Source organism: Hoplias malabaricus, chromosome 6 (genome assembly GCF_029633855.1).
Source record: "Hoplias malabaricus isolate fHopMal1 chromosome 6, fHopMal1.hap1, whole genome shotgun sequence".
Taxonomy (NCBI): domain Eukaryota; kingdom Metazoa; phylum Chordata; class Actinopteri; order Characiformes; family Erythrinidae; genus Hoplias; species Hoplias malabaricus.
In genome coordinates, this window is record NC_089805.1 from 25,700,161 (window position 1) to 25,716,090 (window position 15,930).

A 15,930-nucleotide genomic window follows, 5' to 3' on the forward strand; every position below is an offset into this window, starting at 1 on the left:
TTCTATGCACTGCAACAGGGAACTCCTCACAAGTTCTTGCTCTCTAATACATCCCTTCTTTGGCAGATGCCATGGTAATCAGATAAGCATGGTTAATCACATCACCTATTAGTGGGTTTAAACATTTGGCTGCTTCATGTATAGGTATTGGAAGACATATACATTAATCAATATCCATATTGGTACACATATCTAGCCTTGGCTGTTCTTGGCATCAGAGAGAATAGAAAATGTGAGGCATCACCTGTCTCTAAAATGGAAACAGGTTTTTAATAAAATAACTTTTACTGACACTTCAAAAAAGTTTGATGCCGCATCATGTTTTACTGTAAACCTGTTCTTAGAGTATTTGAATACTGTAAAGGCTGCAAAAGCTAAGAAAACTTCTCACCATTGGCGTCTTTGGCCATAAGATTCTTGCCTTTCATGACAGAGACCCTTAGAGAATAGCTTGCTCTCTGAAAAAAAAAGGGTCAGGCATGCAGGTTATAAAAGTGTAACAGTCACAAAATCTCTTATTAGCTGCTCTGCTTCATGAGGAGGTTTCACAGCAGGACCTCCTAAGGTTGCACAGTTAAAGAAAGAATCCAGGAGAAGAGTGTGAAAACAAAAGCCTGTTTCACTACTGGCTTTGAAATTTATTTTACTTTAACTGGGAAAGCCAAGAAATAGATGGGAAAGATGGGAAAACATTTCTTTTCTTAGCACACTAGTAAGACCAATTCTGCAAACATGGATTTTCTTAATGACCACTATTATTGTGCCACACAAAGATTGGGAAATATATTTAAGCCATACTTTTTGTTGAACTTTGAAAAGTTATTTGAATGTGTTAATACTTTATTCGTATTTTAAATGAAAAATTAAAAAGTAAAGCAGATGAAAAGATGCTGTTCAGTACAACCTGGGCCTGTGAGAAAATGCCCCATTATTTACTAAATCAGTCAGATAACCCTAGTCAATTTACAATTTACTTCTTATCTAAATATCACTTAAAAAGAATCTTGCACTGTAAAGCTCATTTTTAAAAGATTCAAAACAGATGTGAAACCTGGTCACTGAGATCTACCAGTATGGAAAGAATTACAAAGCCACTGCTAAATCTATAGGACTCTAGTGAACCACAATTAGAGCTATTATACACAAATAAAGAAATCTTGAAACATGTATATGTAGGGTAAATATCCTTATCTACTGAAGATTTTTCCTTCAATTGTACACACAAACCAAGACTTATTTAGGACAAAATGTATTAAGATTGTATTAAGTTACTGAGAACTGGTCATTAGGTTTCTTGTACACATTTAAGTCCCATTTTTACCGAATGGAATATCTACCAGACGACTCTCCAGCATGTGGGTTAAGCTTGGGTGGTCTGCAGGAGCATGCAAACAAAACGAAAGGTAATTCTGTGAAGATTTTTGAAAAAATCCAAACTGAGTTTCGCACTATGCAATCCTGTGGCAGCTGACCCTTTCAGGAGCACAGCAATCAATAGGTTCTCTCTCTCCTTCAGGTGCAAAGTGTGAGGTTTTTGTATCTCTCTGAGCTCCAAAGTGACCACCATCAGAGTGTGAGCAAAAAAGGTGTTCATTGTGAGCAGCACTTAAATGGCACAATATTTCTCCATTTCCTTCACAACCTTTTAGTAGAAGCATGGCCTAAGGAGCCTGGAGCCTCTTTCACTGTGACATTTAAATACATCCTTTACAGTTGCATGAAGGACAAATAATACATTTTTTTCTGTTTTTTAGGCTCATGTCTCATTTTCTGTGCAAATTACAAAAAACAGTGCTCAACTCAATGTACACTGCTTATCATGATGTTCTGGGTAAACCGCATATTTGCTTTGTATCATTACTATTACAAAGAAAATAGACAAAGAACACTGAAAACACATATCAATTTATCAATAAATTTTTATAACAGACAAATTGATAAGAATAGCACCCCAACACACACACACATTTTGAATGCCTAGAAAATGTCATCAGGACTAGTATTTTTGTTTCAAAATTGTAGTTGAATGTTTAGCTGTTATGAGGTCTTTGTTCAATGATACTAATGGAGTTAATGCACGAAAATCCACACATCATGTTCATTTTTTAAATAATACTGAAAAAATGAGTGGATGCCATAGAGACATAGAAACTGATTTGACAATTAGTAATGGCAAAAAGTTATAATTTTCCTTTTGTACAATGTGGCTCTGGATAACAAGTCATTCTGCTAAGAAAATTCAACAAATGGCAAGAGGAGTTCTCAGATTTGCCTCAGCTCAGTGCTTTGAGAATTAAAATGCAACAGAGCAGTAAGCTGCAATTTATAACATGGCATTAGTGGAAAGATTTAGGCCTATAAAATGTGACTGCCAGTGTTGTATATTTCATTAATTGAATTCTGTGTTTATTGATAATTTGTGTCAATGTATTAGATATTCAAAAGTCATTATCATGTCAGCTCATAAGCTGAATTGTAACATTCCATTAATCTTCAATACATCATCATATCTCATTTAGCATGAAGAGTGTTTTTTGGCCTAAATGAGGATATATTGTTCTCGACTATTGTTAAAAACACATATTTGGATCAAAAAGACATATTTGCATTAAAGAATAAATAAATAAAACCCTAGAATTCACCTGTAGTATCTTACATTATGCTATTAAATTTTATTAATAAATTACACATCCAGATACAAAGTTAGCCTCACTAATATTTACATTACATATTAAGAGTGGCTTCAAAAATGACCTGCAAAAATGTAAGATCATTTCAAAACAAGCTGGTACAAGTGATTTTCTTTGCTAATACTTAATTTAAAAAATTGAATATTTTGTAATTGCTCTGAATTCTAAGGGTTAAAGGACTGAATCTGAATGCATTCATAACAACAAGAGGATAAATGATAGAGATTCATGATGCTATTCACATGGTTCCTTCAAAATTAAAAAGACTTTTCAAAAAACCATGATGAATGAACCAATATGACTGATACCAAATCACTTAGAATAAAGTTCTAGTAAGTTCCACCACCTGCCATGCATGCTCACGAATTAAATTATGTGCTTTACTTTCATTAGTGTTCTCGCTCACTCTTTCTCTCTGCCTCATAGGTCAAACTTGGCAGGATATTTCTGTCTTTCTTTGTACTGCCTTACAAGTCTCCATCTTGTAATTGGGCTTTGGTACAGGTTTTTTTTAATTTGGCAAATGGTGAATACTGAAACTTTTACCCCACACACTTCTTTGGAGGGTACTTTTGGGTTTTTTCTTCACAGGTCTAACAATGTTCCTTTTCTCAGTTTCTGTGATTTTCCTGGGAAAACCTGGTATTCACAAATTGCTTTTACCTCTGGTATTTTTTCCTCTTTTCAATCTAAATTTGTTCAAGTTTTTATCTTATATATTTTACTCAACTGATCTATCTTTATAACTAAGTTCACCTGATATTTGTGAGGGTCGCATAAAAATGGCAAAAGGCATACTCCAATAAAGTTTGACGTTACGGGAAGTCATATGTTATGAACATACACCAGTCAGCCACAACAGTATGACCACAACCTTCTTTCTACACTGTCCATTTTCTAAGCTCCACTGACTATACAGGAGCACTTTGTAGTTTACAGTTACAGAATCTGTTGTTCCTCATATTTTGTTTGTTCCTATCATCATGTTTTTCAATGATCAGGGCTCCCACAGGACCACCGGTATGATTTGAGTGGTGAATCATTCTCAGCACTTCAGTGGCACTGACTTGGTGTTAGTGTTGTTGTTAGTGTGATTTTGCGGCGGTACATGTGAAATCAAGTATGTAATAAGTATGCACAGCAACAGGTGAACTACAGTCAGTTTGTAGAACTATGAAGTGCTCCTGTATGGTCAGTGAGGCTGAGGGAATGGACAGTAAGTGTAGAAACAATTAGGTGATCATAATATTATGGATGATCTGTGAATCAGTATGTTAAATCCAAGTTATTTTTCCTATTGTACTAATACTAGTAATTATCCAATTCAAATTAAGCACTGATCAGGATGAATTTAGCACACACACGAGCTCTAGAGGAAACGCTGAATCAGTCTTTGATGGTAGGTCTAACTGGCCACATAACGGTCATAGAAATAGAAATGAGATTGCTCAGGCACAGACACAGAACAGAGATAACTGCTGATGAACATTGCAGGCCTTCATAAAGACCCTCACCTTGGACTCCCGCACTCGCTGCAGAATAATGTCATGCTCCTCTTGACCCATGTCAAACACCTGAGGTAGAGAGACAACATGATAAAGACTGTTATCAATTGAACAGGTACTCAGACATATGAATCAGCTTAATCAAGGATTCAGGTTATAAACTGCATTGACAGTTTGCTGAAGTGGTTTATGATTCACTGATTTAGCTCCTTTAAGCTGTTCTAGGAACATCTGAACTCTTGGCCAGATGTTACCAAAATGGCAAAAATCTACTATATTACTTGCAGAAATTTGTGTGATATATTGTTGAGACAGTTGCTGCAGACACAAATGCTATGGAAAATTCTGCATTCACTGATTTTTTTTAAAGATTTAATTAAAATTTCAGTCTGCAAAGTTCACTTCAATAGAGTTAAACCTGAGACACCTTCCCTTCACTACTTGAGAAATCTTCTAAAGTGTTCTGTAGTGGTGATCAATCTGACAATATGCTCAGAAATGCCAACTGTGATGAAATATAACAGGATAATAATAATTGTCAGAAAAGCCACCTTACATTAGTCCGCTACTCATGTCAAGGTTAATTATGCAGCAACTAATATGAACCTTTGACAGATACTATGAACAGGTTTTAGTTGGATTAATTTGCTTTACCAAAAATATGCACTATTTTTATCCAGTACAAAATTTCAACATCAGCATTTTTTTCCAGTTAACCTGGAGCATTCTGAGGCTCTCTAGTGGGGTAACTTTCAAAACACAATCTCTATCATATGCAGATTTTTCAGTTCCCAGTGATGCAACTGCCACACAAAGCTGAACATCAGAGTACACAACTAGCTTCATTCTTTCTTTGGTGAGAAGTATGGCCCTCCCACGCCCACCAGCACAATGCTAGCCATAGTGGGCATATGTTAACTAAAATAACAGAACTGGGCAGCTAGTGTTCTCCTCTCTGCAAATATGCCTTGGCTGTCTTTACATGTCTTTGGGGAAGACTTCAACTTGGTAGCTAACATGTCCAACTGACAATGACTAAAAATGGGGAGAAAATGAAAGAAAACAATTGAGCTCTTTGTCTAGTAATACATGCTTCTGTGTGCTGTGTTGTTATTGTTATTACAAGTGGCTTGAGGTGTAAGATTGATGTGTGCATCTGAGCTAAGAATGTTCTGTCCAATGGTCTAGGATAATCTGCAAAAATTAGACATTTAAACTCATATGAATTAGTCAGTCAAATACAAAGTACTACATTCATTTAAGAAACTTACTTACAAAATGAGCCCAGTCTGAATGGGGATTAAAAGATATAATTTGTTGTTATTAATGAGGAAAATATCAGCTCAAAAAAGCACTTGAATAATATTTATATTAGTTTCTTCTAACAAATTATTTTGGTCAATTGATTTGTGTTTTATATTTTTTAATTATTAGTTCTATGCAGCAGGAAGAACTTCTCCAGCACTTCTGGCTTTGAACAGTAACTCAAACTGACAGGTGATATTTGAGGTAAAAATACCTTAACTATTTTTTCTTAGCTGTTGCTTTGCCAGTAAGACAGAGAGGGCACTTCAAACAGTGAGCTCAATGTCACCTCCTTGTAAAAGGAGACGAAGACAAGGCTGGCGGCTTTTGGAGTGACAGTGGCTGAGCGGATGTAATATCAGCGCTGAACATCAATCCCCAGCAGGCGTGGGCTTTGATGTTTAATCACATCTGAAACAAGAGCATCTGCTACGATTCATAAAACCCAACCCAAAGCAAACAAGCCACCGACCCCCTTTCCCCTCCATTCTCTGAGGGATAGGTCAAAACAATAGTAACAGGGAATGTTAGTGTAAATGTGTGTGTGTGTGTGTGTGTGCGTGTGTGTGTGTGTGTGTTCATTTGCTCATTTTCATTCTGCATTTGGTGGTAATCAAAGTCAGCTAATTGTTTGTATCTCAGTGGATCTTGATAGAGAAAGGAAACAGCCTGATTGTGCCAGTTGTTCATTTTTAAGGTAAGAGTAAAAAAAATGGAAAGAGAAAAAAAGTGGTCACCTTTTGTAGGTAGTTGAACATGTCCCCTTCGTTGGTCACATACTCAGGTGATGGCACCCCGACTCGATTGACCACAGTGTAGACCGCCTCCTCATACAATAAGTCAAGCTAAAGGAAAACAATTTCAGTTAACATGTAATGCAGAATACATTCAGTTGCACTGGGGTGCAGAAGCGAGAGAGCTGAAATGTGAGATCTGTGATTAAATTGTAATTACCATGATTAAATGGCTGGGGAAAGACTGGTTAGATCTATACTATTTAAACGTCACAAATGCAGCAACTTGAAATAAACACTGCATATATATACTATTGGAATGCGGCTGAATATTTTGCATATACAGTGCCAGTCAAAAATACCTCAGTTACTTAAAATTTCTGATTGGATTTGGTATAAAATATGGAATAGTGCATTTACATCAGTTTTAAATAAAATTTTAGACCTATAAACCTGGTTTATATTTTCACATTTAACACTGGCATATTTTGGGAGGTTTCCTCATTTTTAAAGAAACCACTAAAATAAAAAAAGACTAACCTATAAGACCTGTCAGATTTTATAAATTTCTTGCTACTATGCATCCCTCTAAAACAAACTTCCGCTTAAGTCCTTGGGGGGACGTTTGTTAATGAAACAATGACTGAATCATACCATAATATTAGTGGGTTCTTTACTGGCTACAGACAGGGCCATTTCCAGCTATATCCAGCTATTCAAGGCAAAAAGTCACAAGGGGGCCCCATTTAGTTTTTTTTTTTTTTCGTTTTTCCTAAATGTTTTCTTGTAGTATTATAGTTTGGTGGTAAGGAACAGCCCATAGTTAGAACCACTGTTCATGCTTTTTTGCATGAACCCCCCTTGTGGCGCTTGAGAGGGATGCAGTAGGGACACAAGTTACCATGGCAACATCTCTTGAGGATTAATATAATGAAGCACCATTTATCTGTGAGGTGCTGAAAAGTTAAGAAAGTAAAATGCTGAACAGGAAAAAATGGGCACAAAGTACAATTTTTGTAGTTTAAATAGAACGTAAATAAAAGTCATGTAGTGTGAATTAAAGTTATTATATAACGACTAAAAGTCTTGGAGTTTAAATAACAGTAACTGCAAAACTAGCTAAATGAGAAATGTTGTTTGAACATGCCAAATAATTCATATTATGTTGTTAATTTCTTTTATGTTCAGAGCTTCTGTACGAATCATTTTTGGTGCACGGAAGAGTGAAGAGGACTTTGTTAAGTTTAATTTCTGTGTGTTCTGGGTTTAGATTTTTCTTGTTTTTGGTCCATTTTGTTTCCTTGGCCATGCCCCACACCTTTGAGATTGAGTAGTCATGTGACAGCTTACAGGTGCAGTCCCTTATATCTTGCTACATAAGTTTGGTTCATGTAGCCTCTAGTCAACTTTCATTGGTCTTAAGGTGTCTACTAGTGTTAGTATTGTGTTTTTTCCATGTTTGGCACTGTGTTTATTAAAACTTAATGTGGTCACCTTAAAACATGCCTCTGCCACTTTGTTTACCCATGCTTAAAAGTGACACATAGTACCCTTTACATAACCAAAGTGGGGCAAGTAGGAAAGTATTTCACTTCCGAATCACTCCTGGCTACAATCTTTTATTTTTCTATAACTATAAGTTTAGCAAAATCTCTAAATATATCCTCATCATGAGTCAGAATCCAGCCCTGGAGAGCCACAGCACTGCAGAGTTTAGCTCATCAACTCATCAGTTAATTAGGCCTTTTGTGTTGTATGGCTTATTGTACGCCATTTTTGTATAGTTTACAGTGTTTTCATTGTATTTACTTTCTGTTTATACTATGCTGCTGTTCTGTGATAAAAATAACATTGTACTCCAGAGTCACTCCAGCTTGTTTCTCACTCAACACGGACATGACAAAGGGAAAAATGATTATGTTTGACACTACTGATGTATTTCTTTTTTTAATGTACTTATTTATTTTTGAAAGCATAGTTTTAAACCATATTTCGCCCTTCTATTCGTGTGAAAATAGGGATAAGGTCACGGCATTAAGCTTTTGTTTCAGGGCAGAGATTTTTAAAAATGGTGTAAGGACATTGATGTGTTAAACATGCTGAAGAAATTATGTCTGACTGTTTACCTCAGGACCCTGTCTGATGGATAGCTAGGTTTTTTTATGTGTTTGAAAATATAACGAGGGGAGGAAGAGGCATGGAGCCCGGAAACAAATACGAGCTGGATTATATTTACCACAAAAAAAGTATAGTAAAATAAAGGTCAGGAAAATAAATGAAAGTAGAACAAACCACACTGAACATTAATCTTAACACAGACTAAAAAAATAAAAATAAAACAAACCAAAACCAAGTGGATCAAATTACTCAATATAACATGAAAAATAAGCACTGTATACACACAATCACACAGAGCATAACCGAGAACAAACGCAAACAATATCTGCTGAGACTCAAAACACTGGCACAGTAACACACACAATGGCTGACAGAGAAAAGACAAAGACTCACAGCTTTTAAACACGCGGACAGATATGAAGCATCCACAAATTCACAGGTGCGGTGCAGGACTAAGACAGGAAACACTAGGAGCAAAGGGCAGAGACATGAACCAAAACAAAACAAAAAAAAACATGTGCAAACAGAAGGCAATGAAACAGAAACAGCAGGAGGGCTGCTGGAATAATCTGTCTGTTTTTACATTTCCAAGTCTAGCTGCAGGATTTGATGGTAATAACGCCAGATAAGAATTACAAATAATGACTAAGAAATGCATTTCATTTGGTATATGCAATGCAGAATGTATTTTTGGCCAAAGATATATGACCTGACAAATATATATGTATATAAACACTTTGTAGTTCTACAATAACAGGCTGTAGTCCAACTGTTTCTCTGCATTCTATCTTATTCCCATTTCACCCTGCTCTTCAGTGGTCAGGACCCCCACAGAGCAGGCATGATTTAGGTGGTGTATCATATTCAGCACTGCAGTGACACTGATGTGGTGGTGGTGTGTTAGTGTGTGCACTGGTATGAGTGGATCAAACACAGTAAAATGCTTTTAGAGTTTTTAAAGCCCTCAGTGTCACTGCTGGACTATGTATAGTTAACCAACCATAAATACCCAGTCAAAAACATCCTGTGTCCACTGATGAAGGACTAGAGAACAACCAACACAAACTGTGCAGCAACAGATGAGCTCTCTCTGACTTTACATCTACAAGGTGGACCAATGAGGTGAGAGTGGACAGTGAGTGAACAGTGTTTAAAAACTCAAGCACGATCCACTTGTACCAGCTAAATACACACTAACACAACACCACATCAGTGTCACTGAAGCTCTGAAAATGATTCACCACCCAAATCACACCTGTTCTGTGGTGGTCCTGACCATTGAAGAACATGGTCAAATGGGGATAAATACGTGTTCAGGGAAACAGACTACAGAGTGCTCCTGTGTGGTCAGTGGAGCTGATAAAATTAACAATGAGTGTAGACACAAGTTAGGTGTTCAAGTATATACACTTAAAGGAACATCTACGATTGTGAAGAAATGCAGTTCTCTCTGGTTTGTTTTATTTTGGAAGCTCAGTGTCTTTTAAAAGTGTAATGGAAAAAAAAACAACTGTTGTTTGTATGTGTTGTCTGTAAGTTTTTATTCACTGTTCAAATTACCACAGAAACTCATTTGTAACTTGAGTTGTTTTGGTAATGCATTTCCACCTTAAGTGAGCCGAAACAGCAAAAATATGTAAATTCTACACTCAGGAATAGAGCAATATCCTCATCTTGGTTCATAATTTTCAACATTTGGGGCTCTATTCATTATCTAAAATCCTGCTTCTGCCATCAGCAGACAGAGAGAAAGTTTTTTTTTTTTTTGCAATTGTATTTTTTTTGTTTTAGCATTTACTGACTGCATTTACTCTGGGGCTATGTAAACACAATAGACCGGTTTCCTGCATGTAAGTTGACTGAGGAGCTAGCAAATGGTGAGGAAATATCTTGTGAATTTTATAAAATGCATTTGATTACAATCGTGTACATTGTCTTTAAATTACAGCTTTCTTACTTTCGGCTCAATAAACAAACATTTGCCTTTCATAAACACACATATCTAAAAACATCCATTGGTGTTTAAAACAGAGTAAAATGTATTTTCAGGAATATCTTAATACAGATAAGGACTCAACAAGGGAAAAAAGATAATCATTGTAATACAATTTCTTATTTACATGGAGAAGAGCTCTATATGCTCCAACATTTGTTATTGTTTTCTTGGGATAGTCAAAAGTCTCACCTCATTTCTGGTGGCCTTCTCTGGAACGAAGGCCTGGTCTGTATGCTCTGGAGGCGGTGGACCTGCGATAATCTCCTCCTTGATACGTGTGAGGGAGAGAGGAGTAAGAGGCTGAGTCGAGGCTTAGAGCACAGGGTATGGAACAAATCCCTAAATTGCTCAGCAATATCCAGCTCTGTCACCATGCAGAACTAAGAACCATTTTGGATCTGCTAGGAGCAGTCCATATAAACGCCGTTCTATTCCATTATCAGAAAGACTGCGCTTTCTTTGTAATTCCTGGTAAAGAATGAATCCCTATGCTAGTCTGCCTTTATTATTGATTTCTCCTTTCTTCAGAACCTCAGTGATAGAACAGTGGGGGAGCAGTGCTCCCCTATAAACCTCTCAATCTGGAAAATTAAATCAGACACTTGCTTTGTGTGTGGGTGTAACAGAGCAAAAGCCACTGAGAGCAGCTTTTGACGGCTGAACCTGCAGCCTCTAAAACCAGCCTCATCCTTCTTTCTGCACACAGAGCTTCCTACAGCCTCTAGGCTGCCTTTCTCCCACTTGCCTCCCCATGGGAAGACTCGTGGGGATGCTGGAGCACGCTGGGGCGTGCAATCCCTTGCGAATCCTATACTTACCTCAGCTTGAGTGGCAGCTAACAGACTCTCCTGCTTCTGGATGATTTTGTTCATTCGGTCAAAGAACTCCCCGTTCCCCTTGGCAACCCTGTAACACAAACAGATCTGTTCAGCAAAACAGATAAAAAGAAATGCATTGCATATTTGTTTACCTCAAAAGTCTCAGAAAAAGAGGAAAAAATGCTTCGCTTCAGAGCTCAACAGGAGGAAAGGATTCCCCTCTGATGCAGCATTGTGCGATCATTAGCAGACACTAGCAGGCAGCCCATTTGGGACCACCGAGGTGTCAGTCACTTGCAGTAATAAGCCAAGTTAGATCCATCAGGGATATTCGGCAGATGTAGATTTTAAGAGTTTGCTAAAAGTCCCTGTGGTATTTTGGCATCGGCTCGAAGGATTATACGACATTCAGACAAGACAAACAAAATTGGCTGGAGATTTAGAAAGATAGCTTCTCTGACTACAGAACTTTGTCAGCGGGTGGTTGTTTTGTCTAGTTTATCTGGCAAATTCCCCTGTTTTAATGAGAATAGGAGGTGAGAAGGTTTCTGATTGCCTCTCTGCCAAATCCTGAAAAACAACAGCCAGAAGCTAGTCTCTTAGATGCAGCCTCCATCAGCTGAAGCAGGATGATAGACATATCCTCATTCTTGTCACTCCTAAGCTTAGCTAGAAGAGCAGACATCAGTCTTGGTGCAACAAGGGTTTCGTGTCTCGAAGCGGTGGAAATCTTTCACTATCTGACTTAATTCATCTTGTTAGGATGAGATCGGCAGGAGAGGGAGCTGATGTATTTCTCCCGCGAAGTGGGGTGAACTCCTGGACCCCCGCCTCCTGCTAATTTTCCCAGTCTCCGTCGTCATGGTGATGATAACATTTTTGTAGCGGGATTGGTCGAGATTGCCTAGAGAACCTTGGGAATACCCCCCACCCCACTGTCCATCAAGCACCCCAACCCCCACCCGCTGCTTTCCCCTGCTCTGCCCTCCTGACTCCAGGAGTCAGTGCAGGAATGAGAATGTCTTTCTCACTCTATCCTTCTGTCTCTCTCACCCTCATTATCAAACACAGACCAGTGGTCTGCACAATATTTTGACAACAAGCACAATCACATTCTGGAGGGGAAAGAGCTTTTATCAATTGATACTGTCTTTAATATCCTACAATCTGTTCTATTGATATAACATCACATTTGAATGTTTGTAATGGTGTACCATGAATATTTGCCAGGCATTTTCACACATACCACCTACATGGCTAATGTTTACAATGAGTTGCATTTGAATTGTACTGGTCAACCTTGAATATTTATCAGGATATTCATACATACTGCCTTCACTGCAGATGGCAAGAATGAGATGCCAGTTTATTAGATATGGGATGTGATACCTACATTCATATGATATCTTATTAATTTTTATATCTTTTAAACACATACTCCACTCTACATTTCCAATTACAGAATAACAAAGGTTGTTATCCTTCAGTTATGAGTAGTTGGTGGGCTATTCTCCACCTGAAACTGATCCAGAAACACTGCTACACCTAATACACTAGATAAAATAATACACCACCCAAATAATATTTTATTAATGTCGGCTATTTTCCATTCATGTATGAGTGTGCTGCAATTGATGGACTACAGTCATTAATTTTACATTTACAATGCAGCATCTGGTACATGGTCTAATTCAGAGCAACTTAAAGTTTCAGTAGTGCTACATATGTAGGCAATTTAAAAGTCTCACCCAAGGAAGATTTGATATGGCACAGTGCACTTGCATGGAAGGAAACCAAACCCAAGTCTGCACAATGAAGTGTTAGCCTAGTGTTAGATGCTACCCAATATTAAGAAAGCAATGTTGTAAAGGCCAATGTGTAGAAGTACAAGGTGTACCTATTAAAATTCCATCTCAGGGCCTGCTGAAATATGTTATTTATTTCAGTTTTAGATGAAAATGTTATATAAGTCCAAATGAGATGGAAATGTTGGAAAGGTCCAAATAAGGCATGAATGAGTGTTACTTTTGAAAATGTAACCAAGAAAATGAATAACCAGGAAATAATTACAAATTGTAGACCTGGGCACAAGTCTCAATCACCTGAAATAAATGCCACTAGAATAAATAATAAAATAAAACTTCCTTAAGTGTGGCTTGTTTAATGTTGTGTTACCTTTACCTACAAACAGTTAATTAGTTATTATCTACTTTGTCTACATATTCTATACCTAAAAATATGTACTACATTAATTCATTTTTGACCAGATTCTTAGGCATAATAATTTGACAGAAGCTTTTATTTCTTTATTAACATCGTCACAGCTGGTGTCTGATTATCTCTCAGTACATTCTGGCTGTCTCCTCGAGGGAGGTGAAGACTGGGGGAGTTGGAAGGAACCCTACGAGACTAAAAGAAGTCCTTTGGTGTGCTCGGCTGGGTTCCAGCTTGCTAAAAAAAAAACTGCAAAACGCTCTTTGAATTTGAGACAACCCAAGAACCACATTGCAAGTTCAGCGACTTCAAAGATACCTACAAATGCAAATTTCAAATTAAAATGCTGTCATGTGAACTCAGCAGTAACATTCGTTTAAGTGTGTACCAACATGGATTAGCATTAAAAAGGAAATGGTAAAGAACAGCTTTTTTCTGTGGGATATACTTTATAAAAATTAAGTATAAACATAACAAATATATTTGCATTCAGAAATTGACAAATATGTGAAAGAGAGATTACAGAAGGAGACACTGGCTTGCAAGGTAATCAGACCACATCAGAACTCTTGCACATAGAAGTAATTACAGCTCAATTTCAAGATGCTGTCTATTTCTTGCATTTATGTCTCTGTTAATAATGAGCTTATTTATAATTGGTTTTCAGTTGGTAAGTTTATTTAAAGTTTTCTTTTTTACTGAACAGTGTCAGAAATTATATTTCAGATATGTCATATATACACACATATAAACTAAGATTTTAGGACAACCTATCCAAACAAGATACTCATGTCAAAGTTGAAGGTGTCAAAGTGACAAACACATTATCGCCTGGACTGAAACTGTGAAGTTATCCATTTCATCTTTTTATGATTTTAGTGTATAGCTTTGTCAATGTTATTAGCAAGTGCATTAATAACATGATAATACCGAAAACAATTCTGTGAAGTAATTTTTGGGAGTGCCAAAATATACGTAGGGTGGCCTAAGCCAGTTGAACTCAATTTTTAATGGTCAGCCAATAGAAAAGAGAAGGATGGATATTCACAGTGCCAGATTTTGCCCTGTCTATTGTGGTTTAGTCACTGCATGGCAAAATTCTACAATGATTATCCATCAATGAAGACACAGGCTAATATTATAAATTTATTAATCACAGGCTATTAAGGAAGCAATTTTTAAATGTCAGATCACATTGGTTTTTAAACTTTATCAGGTCCATTCTTATTTTCTTTTTTCTTTTATTGCAATAACATCTAATCCGCAGTCTGTCACTGATCAATACCCCAAAACAAACACAACAGAGCCCTGGGTGTCTGCAGGAATTTCTGGCATCATTAATAAAAAGTTAAATTAGCCATCTCAGGGTAGAGGCCCAGATCACGGGAAAAGGTCATGATGGTCTGTTTGTTCTTCTGCTCATGCTCACAAATCTCTTGAGGTCACCTGTGCAATGCTGTGCCAGTCAAAAGTTTGTGGAGAGCTAATTAAAAAACTTACAAGCATGAGCACAGAGAGAGAGAGAGAAAAAAAAAACTGACATGACTTTTGTGGCTCCAGCACAGAGCTTGTCTAGCAATCTGATCAATGATTGTGGATTGTAAGCACATAGAAATGCACAGGGAGAGAGTACGAGATCATCAGCCAAGCCATTCTGAGCAAATCTAATGAACAGGACCTCCACCTAGGAAACCGCCAAACACCCAAAGATCCCATAAGGAAATTACAGGAATAATTCTGGAACCACTGAGTGGAGTGTGAACCTTTTTTTAACTCTGAAATATTTAACTGCTGAGCTGTTACAGTGGACCCCTTGAAGACTAAAGGACCATATCCAACATTTTATTTGTTTTGTCTGAACTTTCTAAGTCTGTGTGATTTTATGTAATAGAAATGAGCATGAATACTTCTGGCATGGTCATTTTCCTACTTTTCTAAATCTCTTGCACTTAACTGGAACATGGCTTGTATAAGTCCTATAGAAAAGCACTGCCAACAGGAATTGGACTCACTGAATGGAACAAAAACCTATGCGAATAACCAACCGACACGTTTACCACTTTTAATCCCACACACTTTAGTGGGGAAACAAATGCTTCTTTATCAAGCCAAGTACTACCTTGTTATCAGTAGCACACAGTTGCCAATGCTACACATGAGACTTATGGAGATTGGCACAGCTTGCGAGGCTCGTGTAATTCAAGAAGACATTATGGTCTTAGCTACTGGTGAAGTCCATATAAGTTTCTTATTGCTCCTGAATGCTAGCTAGCATGTTCTCAGTTTCATTTAATACCACGAATAAACAACAGCATGCATGGTGGCAGAGCTCTGGGAAAACTACTCAGACTGCTCAAGGATAAGGCAGTTTGGAATAAAAATCTATGCAACCCCTCTGTTCACTGCAACAATTTTCAAAATAATGTATTAAAATGAAATGATGAAGATCTAATTATTAGTCTTGATTTAAGAAGTGAACAATATTCAAATTTTTCATACATTATACAGGACTTAACATATTTGTAATTAAGCCTGGCTTCACACTATTTG

General features: G+C 37.2%; 1 protein-coding gene across 1 annotated transcript in view; it reads right to left on the minus strand.

The window, feature by feature from the left end:
- Positions 1–15,930, minus strand: part of baiap3 (BAI1 associated protein 3) — a 66,480-nt gene that overhangs the window by 24,301 nt on the left and 26,249 nt on the right. Inside the window, exons 3-7 of the mRNA XM_066674277.1 lie at positions 11,167–11,254; positions 10,538–10,615; positions 6,238–6,345; positions 4,205–4,264; positions 392–458 (exon numbers count right to left, since the gene is read on the minus strand). Of these exons, the coding sequence (XP_066530374.1) occupies positions 392–458; positions 4,205–4,264; positions 6,238–6,345; positions 10,538–10,615; positions 11,167–11,254 (401 nt within the window). The remainder of the gene's footprint in view (positions 1–391; positions 459–4,204; positions 4,265–6,237; positions 6,346–10,537; positions 10,616–11,166; positions 11,255–15,930) is intronic.